Raw genomic sequence first — 10,553 nt, forward strand, 5'->3', positions numbered from 1 at the left:
ACATACATATACAAGCATACACAATCATCTACACACACATATATACCTACACACCCATATACATTCATGTATACACACATACACACACAAACACACATATATACAAATATACACACATATGCACATACACATGTATACACATACACACATATACACAGACATGCACACACATACACATACACATAAACATACACACATACACTCACTACTTAAATGTAGAGTCAACAGTTGAGAGAAAGCATGCAGTATTTGAATGTTTGCATCTGGATTAGCTTAACACAATGATCTCCAGTTCCATTCACCTTTCTACAGATGTCACAATTTAAATTTTATTTGCAGCTGCATAAAGTTCCATACACATTTCTTTACCCCTCCATCTGCTAATAGACAGCTAGGTTGATTTCCTATCTTGTATTATGAATGTGTGTAGGTCAGAGGACAACTTGCATAAATTGCTTTTCTCCTTCTACCATGTAGTTCCTGGAGGTTGAACCGATGTTGTCAGGCTTAGCTACAAGCATCCTTACCCACTGAGCCATGTTGCTCACCTTCAAAGCCATTTTGATTTGCATTTTGGTAGGATGACTTTTATTCCTTAATTTTTGGTTGGTTTTTATCATTGAGAAGATTTCTTGGCTCCTTGTGTAGTGTCAGGACCTCTGTTTGGCTAGCTGGCCTCTGTTTTAGAGTCTCCGGTGGTGTAGCTGAACTTCTCATATGACTGTTCTGGGCTCTCCAGGTGGCAGAAGCAGATATTTCTCAAAACTAGACACTGAGACATAGGACTGAGGTTGGCCCAGCAGCAGCTTTACTGCAGAAGATGCATGTGCTAGACCCAACGGAGTCCGGGGAAGAAGGATACACAATGACGGAGACAAGGATGCAGACTCTGGGGACTGCCAGGGTCATCTTAGCTGTCTAGAGGGTGTCTAGACTTGATCTTGCTGGCCCATGAAGCAGCGGCCTTGAGACATATAAGAGGCTATTCTTGTTCTTAAAGAAGCAAGAAAGTCAAAAGGACTCTTCCATTGATAGAAGGGGACAGAGGGGCTCACACTGCTCCTGCCCTGCGGGTGTTTGTGGGGAGTCTCTCCAGTGAGGTCAGGCAGTGCCAGAGTGACTAGGGCTCTGGTCCTTGCTAATATGTCAGAGTCCATTCTGCTTTGATGTCTTCTGGGCTTTCACTGAAAGGAGCTGTTAGAGTAGACTGTAGAGCTTGGTCATTCCATTTGTCTTCCCACAGTATCTTGACTGTGGCTTCTAGACCATGAGTTATTGTCCTCCTTCTAGAGAGTGGCAGACCAGAGTGGCAGGGCCTATTGCAAGTAGGCTGAGTACGACTTAGCCCAAGTTCTGTGTTCATTTTCTCCACACAGAGGCAGAGGTAACTGTGGGGCCAAGATGCAGAGCAGAATCTTCACAGAGTGGGGCCTTCACAGAGTAATGGAGTCTTCATGGAGCGGGGTCTTCACGTGCATGCACCTGTGTGTGAGTGTGTGTGTGTATACATAAAGACATACACACTCTCATACACATACTCACACACATAAATACACTCTGTCACACATGTGCATATACACACTCAGTACACATACAGACAGACACACACTGTCACACAATTTCATACACACATTCTCTCTCTCACACACACACATGCTGATGCACCCACAGTCATGTACGCATCCAGCAGAACTGCATGAGAGTGCTGTATTGCAAGCTGTGTTTCTACAGAACCTGTGCGTGTTTGTGATGCTTAATTTTATGAGCTCACTTGACTGGGATTTAAGTTGCCCAGATATTGGGTATCCAGGATATTTTTGGATGAACTTAACAATTCTATATGAATTTTAAGATTGTATTTTTGTGAAAATGCCATTGGAAGTTTGATTGGGATTGCACTGAATCTGCAGGTCACTTAAGAAATATGAATTCCTCCAGCCCGTGCACCCTAGTGTCTTCCCTTTGATTTGTGTGGGAGGTGATGTCTTTTTGATGCTCTGTTCAAGTAGTGGGTTGCTCTCCTGATGAGGTTTTGCTTGGCTTCAAGTTTTATTTCTTCTCATTTGCTGAGTTGACACATAGCACACCCTAGAGTCACTTGACTTTGGTTATGATGAGAGTGCCTGTGCCATTGTTACCTTCCAGTCGCTCTCTTAATTGGCAAATATGGCCACCAGGCGTGCTGAAGAGCTCTTATCTTACTGAGCAGGGCTGCTGCCATGGAATACTGCCCACACTAGCATTTATCTTTGGTTTTGTTTTTTTAGATTCTGACTTCTGAAGCCTATCTGTTCTATGGCAGACAGATGTCTAGACTCTCCTGTGTAGGAGTTATTTGGGAAAATGGGTCTTTTGGGGTTTGAGTTAGTTTAGTCCTAGTTAGGTTTCTATTGTGATAAATGCTATACTGACTGGTTTTGTGTGTCAAAACCACACAAAGCTTGACACAAGCTGGAGTTATCACAGAGAAAGGAGACAATAACTCCTCTTCCATTCCTCTCTCCGCAATCATATTCACGTAGAAGCAAATGATGCTTGCAAGTGAGTCACTCACCTAAATGCGGGTCCTGTTTTCCTGTCTGCTAGTCCCCGGGCGCCCAGGAATTGTTGGGACCAAGTTTATCTTTGATTAACTTGGTTCTGTTTTCTTGGATTAAACCGTGCTCAGTTTCCCTGCCCCAACTTAGATATGCTTCTCTTTTTCTGTCTGTTGCTCCCTCTGTGTTTCTGTTCACCCTTCTCTCCATCTCCCTGTTCCCCCCACTATCCTTTCTGCTCACCTACAGTATTTACCCGCCTCTTCTACCCTAGTTGATCCTCATCTTGGGCAGTGTGACACATAGGCCTTGTCTGCAGGATCTGCTATAATGACCATTCACTTCTACAAATCCATCAGCCATGGGGAAGATTGTGACTTCTGTGTCTCTCCCAATCCCAGGAGAACTGAAGCAGGCTCAGGAGTGTGTCACCCAGAGTGGAATTAAACAGGGAGCCAGGCACAACATTTCCCTTCTCATTTCTTGGCCCATCTGTCTCTTCTGTGAGTGTGTGGAGGCAGGAAGAATATTCTGGAAACACCTCAGTATTCTAAGAAGAAGTGATAGTTTTCAGGGGTTGGGGAGACTAAGTGTGGAGGAGGCCAATGGCGAAGCTAGCCTCTCCAGAAGGAGCGTCTCCCGCCCTCGTCCTGAGGGCACCGTGTGCTATAACAGACGTCAGCAGAGGTGGTCTGCTGAGCCACCAGTGGAAAGTCTCATTATAGTTAGAGTTTCAGAGGCAGATCAATCGTAGTACTGTTTAATATCTCCTATAGCACTGTACTGGCTGGTTTTGTGTGTCAACTTGACACAGGCTGGAGTTATCACAGAGAAGGGAGCTTAGTTGGGGAAGTGCCTCCATGAGACCCAGCTGTGGGGCATTTTCTCAATTAGTGATCAAGGGGGGAGGGCTCCTTGTGGGTGGTGCCATCCCTGGGCTGGAAGTCTTGGGTTCTATAAGAGAGCAGGCTGAGCAACCCAGGAGAGGCAAGCCAGTAAAGAACATCCCTCCATGGCCTCTGCATCAGCTCCTGCTTCCTGACTGCTTGAGTTCCAGTCCTGACTTCCTCTGGTGATCAACAGCCTTGTGGAAGTGTAAGCTGAATAAACCCTTTCCTCCCTAACTTGTTTCTTGGTCATGATGTTTGTGCAGGAATAGAAACCCTGTCTAAGACAAGCACTATAGGGGATCATGCAATATAATGATGAAAAGCATGAATTTGAAGTCACATGGCCCAGTATTGAGTTCCTACTTCACTTGGATGTAATTCCTATTGGGCATCTGTTGCCAGAGTCCTCAGTCCTGCCTAGCCTCTCCCTTGGCAGCAGTGGGTAGAAGGTGCAGAATCAATGACTCAGACTCCAGGATCACGTGAGAATGTGGCAGCAAGCTCCTTTATTAATTCTGGGGGAGTGCCCTTTATACCTCCACCTGTGTCCCATTGGTCCCAAGCGAGTCCTCCAAATTCCCAAGTGATTGTCCTTGTCTGTGTCACCAGTTTCTAGGCTCTCAGGCAGGCTGTAGTTGGGCCCTCCTGTGGAAGTTGCCTCTGAGGCTGCTGCTTGCTGACATTTATGCAGAAGCTGCCATAGTCCTGGCACACAGCCTTTCTGTTCCTCCTAAAGGACTCTAGAGAGAGACTCCATGAACCAGGTGAGGAAAGCTGTGATGCTTCATTACTAATATCACTTCATGAAGGTCGTTAAAGGGTTAAAAAAATCACATCTTGTAGTAAAGCGTGACTCAGACCAAAAATCAGTCAAGGATTTGAGGTCCACAGAGGACAGTCAAATCAGTCTGTCCTCTGTGGTGTCAGAACACCATTGATACGGGCTCCCTTCATTCTTAATGATGTATGGTGGATCGTGAGGTGGTGCGAGCATGCCCTAACATACAAACACACTGTTCTGGACAGTAATCCTCACCTCATTATTTACAGTTAGAATCAGAAAAGAATATGTGTGTTAGGAATGGCGGGAGGGGGAGAGGAAGTGATGTCATGATTGTTGGGAGCTTTGTGCTGGTATGAGAGCTATCTTCCTTTCTCCCCAAGTCCTTGGGTAGAGAAGATTCCTAGACTCTCTGCATGTTGTGGTAAGGATGTTGATGGGTGACTGTGGGGGGGTGCACCCACTTCTTGGCAGTAACAATCGCTTCAGGATGTCTTGGTTACTGTCCTGCTGTTATGATGGACCACCATGACCAAGCCACTTATAGAATATTTAATTGGGGGCTTACTTACAGTTTCAGAAAGTTAGCCCATAAACAACATGGCAGCAGCCGAGAGCTCACATTTGAACAAGTTAGAGAGTGAGAGCGAGCGAGAGAGAGAGCGAGAGAGAGAGAGAGAGAGAGAGAGAGAGAGAGAGAGAGAGAGAGAGAGAGAGAGAGAGAGAGAGGGAATTAGCGAGCTAACCTAATGTTGGCTTTGAAACTTCAAGCCCCACCCCCGGTGACACACCTCTTCCAACAAGACCACACCTCCTAATCCTTCTCAAACAGTTTCATCAAGTCATATTTATGAGCCTATGGGGGACATTCTTATCCAAACTGTCATACAGGATTGTAGAGGAGAAGTGCACTTGGGGCTTTTAATTCTGTTTGTGTGGGTGTTCATGTATAGTGTGGGTGCCTTGTTGACTACATTGTATGTCAGGCTGTCTGATCCAGGGATTCTCCTGCCTCTGCTTATATCTCACCACCCGTGTGCTGGGATTACAGACAAGTACTTCTGTACCCTGCTTTGCATGGGTTTTAGGGGTCTGAGCTCTGGTCATTATGTCTGACCAGCAAGTGATTCATTTTATGAGTCACACCCCACCCAGGCCCTTCTTTTTATTATTCTGAAAGTGTCTTCTGTAGCCAAAGCTGGCCTTGAATGTGCTCTGTGGCTGTGGGTGTTGAGCTCCTAATCCTCCTGCCTTGGTCCCCTAAGTGTGGGGCTCACAGGTGCACACTGCCACTCTGCCTTCTGTTTTGGGGACAGGGTCTTGCTGTATAGCCCTGGCTGTCCTTCTTTGGGAATCTTCTGCTAGGATGTCAGGCACATGTCACCTTCTTGCTCCTTTTCTAACTAGCTGCCACATGTCCATGTGTCTTGGCAGTTCCCTTATGTTCAGGGTCCACGTCTTGCAGTCTGATTGCCCTGTGATCTTGCCTTATACTTAGTATTGAAAGAAAAGTTAAAAAGCACTTATGTAAGTGGGTGCGACGGATGAGGGATCCAGTTGTAGGTTTCCATTAGAAGCTAATCTTTGGAAGTAGTAGGTGTACACCTTCACTTAGAAGCAGATCAAACTAGGATCATCAGTATGGCTTGGTGGCTAAAGGTGCTTACCACACAAGCCTGGTGACCTGAGTTTGACCCCCCAAATCCATGTTCCATGTTAAGGTAGAAGGACCAAACAGACCCTGTAACATTATCCTCTGACCTCTGACCTCTTCTGCCCCATGGCATCAGTGTTCACATACATCATACACACCCACACATGCCTACATACACATGCCCACATACACCATGCATACACACATCATTCACACACACACATCATGCCCACTCACACCATGCCCACACACATCACATCATGCTCGTGCACACACATATCATGCCTACACACATCATGCTCCCCCACGCTCACACATACACCATGCTCACACATATCATGCTCACACATATCATGCTCACACACACCATGCCCACACACATCATGCCCCTACACATCATGCTCGTGCATACACACATCATGCCTACACACATCATGCTCTGCCACACTCACACGTACACCATGCTCACACATATCATGCTCACACACACCATACCCATATACATTATGCTTATACACATCATGCCTATACACATAATGCCCATATACACCATGCCCACATATATCATGCCTACACACATCATGTTCACACATGTCATGCACACAATGACATCAGTAATAATGGGATTAATAGAGATAATAATAAACACACCAAGCTATTCTCAAGGAAGATGACTTTCCCTCTCCCTCCTCTGAATGGGCTTGGCTCAGCATGGCTCCTGTCTTCCTTGCCTTTATGAAATGTAATAATCTTTACAAACCTGCCAAATCAAGAAGTAAACTCATCCAAGTAAACATTCTTGTTTACTCATCAAGAAGTAAACACATCCAGTGTGGACAGACAGAGTGACTATCCACACTGTGAGTGATTTATAAATGCTGCTGTAGGGGCTAGGGGATGGCTCAGTGCCTGCTGCATACACAAGGACCTTAATTTTGATCTACCCTATCTGTGTGATTGGCTGTGTACAGTGGTGTGTGCCTCTTACTCCAGTACTAGGATGGGCAGAAACAGGTAGATCTCCAGAGCTCATTGGCCAGCCAGCCTGGCAGCGTCAATAAGCATCATGTTTAGTGAGAGAACATATCTCAAAAGTTAGATGGAGGTCAGGCAAAAAAGATACCTACCATCAAGCTCTACATGCACACACATAGACACATGCACACATACACAAATGCACACATACATATATGCACACATACACAAATGCACACATGCACATATACACATGCACACATATGCATACAAACAGGCACATGTAAGCCCCACAAACAGGTACTTAAACATAAAGCACTTGCTTTGTATTATTGGTGTACTTTCAGTGAGATGGAAAATTAGAGACTCACAATGTTTCATAGGAACTCACTGATGTACACATAAGTGTACAAATGCTATTCTAGTACACATTAACCTCCTAGTTAGACCATTATTTCACTATGTGCACATACAAAGTACCTATACTCTCTAGTTTATAACAGGGAAGAATATGTATGTATTTCTTTAGGGGGTGCGGTGAGTGGAAATATGTGCAGGGGCTAAAATAATGGTCACATTGAAGACTCAGATTTTAAATCTGCTCAGTTTAAATTATTAAGATTAAAAGAGGAGTGCCAGGCAGTGGTGGCACACGCCTTTAATCCTAGCACTCGGGAGGCAGAGACAGGTGGATTTCTGAGTTCAAGGCCAGCCTGGTCTACAGACTGAGTTCCAGGACAGCCAGGGGCTACACAGAGAAACCCTGTCTCGAAAAAAAAAAAAAAAAAAAAAAAAAAGAAAGAAAGAAAAAAACCCAACCAACCAACCAAACAAACAAACAAAAAAACCAAAACAAAACAAAAAAAGAGGGACACTTGATTTCCTGAGCACAAGAGGTCTTGACAGCTTTTAATTTTCAAAATGTTAGAACCACAAGAATACAACTAAGCTAATGTGACCCTGGCTCCTGAGGCAGAGGGAGGTTGGCTGCTGGTGTGCACCTCTGTGGCTGCAGAATTTCAAAGTCTGAAGAGACGCTGTGGTGAACCCCTGACTGCTCTCTGCAGCAATCTGAGGAGGAGGGCCTGCTCACTGTCCTCATGAGGTTTCTCCCAGTGTGCCCTGGGAGGTGATGTGCTAGCCACTCACTTCCTGTGCTTGTAGAATGACCAGGGCTAGTCAGGGTCAGTAAGGCCAATTTGTGTCTTTTGGCCCAAGGAATGATAAGGTGAGGGGCAGTCCAGAGCCTGGAAGAAACTGCTCTTGGCTTTGGTTTGTATTACGAGTGTGCTTCCAGAGGATGAAAAATCAGGGCTTGACTGTGTCAGAGGAACTCACCGCCCTCCCACCCCCAAGGTTCCTGGGTTGGTGGCTAACCATGCTTCCTCTCCCAGGATACAGTGAGCTTGGTTAGCATTTATGTTCAGAATTTTTAAATTCCAAAGCTCGGGTTTCCCTCTTCCTCCTGGGGGGACAGGGTTCTGTCTGAGAGACGGTCCTCATGAGCGTTGTGACTGCTGAAAATTATACATAAAAACTAATGCCTTGCCTCATGTGCTCTTTCTTCCTTTTTTGACACAGACACTAATTTTGTGTTGGGGAATGCCCAGATTGTGGACTGGCCCATCGTGTACAGCAATGATGGATTCTGCAAGCTCTCTGGTTACCACCGGGCAGAAGTGATGCAAAAAAGCAGCGCCTGCAGGTACGCCGAGTGCGCCTCTAGGAGTGCCAGAGTGGGAGGGTTGCCCTGATCTGACTCTTGATGTCTTGTGAAGTTTTTCTGGCTACAACTCCTGTAGTGTGTGCATATGCTGGGAAACCAAATGGAGATGCAGAACACAGTTCCTATAACTGACAGACCTGCAGTCAGTAAGATGGGGAAAGGGAAAACGGAAAATCTATGTGATGTGAGATCTAAAGTTTATGAAGTTTAGGTAGAATTTTTTTTTTTTTTGAGACAGGGTTTCTCTGTGTAGCCCTGGCTGTCCTGGACCTCACTCTGTAGACCAGGCTGGCCTCAGAAATCTGCCTGCCTCTGCCTCCCAAGTGCTGGGATTAAAGGCGTGTGCCACCACTGCCCAGCTAGGTAGAACTTAATGCAAGAGTTAGAAGGTTAAACGTTTTTAAATTAAGTAATTAAATCAAGATGGTCATGTAGCTCAGGCTGGCCTCAAACTTGCTAGGTAGCCAAAGATGGACCTTGAGCTTCTGATGCACCTGCCTCTTACTCCCAAGTGCTGAGGTTACACATGTATGCCGGTACGCCCTATTTATGCAGGTCTGGGATCTGAACCTAGGACCTTATGCATGTCAGGCAAGCCATCTACCAACTGAGTTATGTCCCAGTGTAAAATGTTAAAAACATTTTATAGACAGTGGTTACAAGATAGGGCCTCATTTATAGAGCTCTCCTCAGCTAGAATTCTTCAGAGGCACAGCTGTATAGATTGCCCCACTACACTTGGGCCTGGGTGCTAGAAAAGCTGTTTTCAAGGTGCTAGGCTGGCATGAAGCCTGGACCCCACCAGGCATTCCTCTGCAGCCATAGCTGGATCTTGGCTCAGCACAGCCTCTGGATGTCCAGACTCCATCTTCTGTGGGGTGTGTGTGTGTGTGTGTGTGTGTGTGTGTGTGTGTGTGTGTGTAGTGGAACTGTCATCGAAATCAAGAAGCAAACTCGTCATGGAGCATGGAGGTGCCTCACCACATTGTCTTGTTATTTTCACATGCCAGATCAGCCTCATAACCAACCGTTTGCAAACAATGTTAAATGTTTGGACAATATTTGAATTTTGTTAAGTTCTAAATTGTTGAGCCTGACAAATGGACAGTTCAAGACTTTTCTTACTGCTTATAGATTGGGAAATTATGTTTCTAACGCACACGAGTCTCTGGTATTCACCATATGCTGCTTTCCACTGAATATCTGTCCCTATCTGTCTGTCTCCATCTGCAGATTCACAACTGTCAAGTCCCAAGACTTAGCCTCACTTTTTGGCCTGACCATAGCAAGCATTTTCCCCTTTTTCTTATTGGCTTTGCTCACCTCTAGGACAACAGATACATCCCCTTGATGACTTTGCCAACTTAACTTTTATACAATTCTAAGTAATTTATTCAGCTGTAACTCCTGAACCCTCCCCTCCCATCTGTGCCAAACTGGATTCCTGATAGCCCGGGCCTTCTGCTTCTCTTCTTTAAGGCGTTGCAGATGTTGCATTCTACTGCCCAGGTAAAGGGAATGCTCACCTCTTAGTGAGCTACAACTTGGAGAAGTCCATGAGCGTAAAGCAAATGGGTGTAACCCACACTTCACCTGTGGGGACACAGACGTGAGGAGGCTGCAGCTGTCGGTACCAGCACTTCCCTTAGATGCAGGTCATTGGTCTAGAAAAATGACTCAGTGAGAGAGAGAGAGAGAGAGAGAGAGAGGGAGGACAAGTCGTCTTGTCCCCAGGCTTGGATGATTTAGTCTTGATCTGTTCTTCTTGGTGGAGATATTTCCAAGCTCCATTTTCTGTTTTCCTGGCTCTGGGTTATAAGTACAGCCTCAAAGCCAAGTGCTATGCGATCCTCTACACGGACATCCACACGGTCGGCCACACCTCCCTGTGACCAGAGGAACATACAATGAAAACATGATTCTAGAAAATTAGCAACCGGGACTCTTATGAAGTTCCAGACCTGGGAAGCCTGGAGTGAGCACCCCCCCA

General features: G+C 45.7%; 1 protein-coding gene across 1 annotated transcript in view; it reads left to right on the plus strand.

The window, feature by feature from the left end:
• Kcnh1 (potassium voltage-gated channel subfamily H member 1) overlaps nucleotides 1-10,553 on the plus strand; it is a 315,715-nt gene that overhangs the window by 17,772 nt on the left and 287,390 nt on the right. The window contains exon 2 of the mRNA XM_031339334.1: nucleotides 8,419-8,542. Within this exon, the coding sequence (XP_031195194.1) occupies nucleotides 8,419-8,542 (124 nt within the window). The remainder of the gene's footprint in view (nucleotides 1-8,418; nucleotides 8,543-10,553) is intronic.

The sequence above is a fragment of the Mastomys coucha genome, unplaced genomic scaffold (genome assembly GCF_008632895.1).
Source record: "Mastomys coucha isolate ucsf_1 unplaced genomic scaffold, UCSF_Mcou_1 pScaffold1, whole genome shotgun sequence".
Taxonomy (NCBI): domain Eukaryota; kingdom Metazoa; phylum Chordata; class Mammalia; order Rodentia; family Muridae; genus Mastomys; species Mastomys coucha.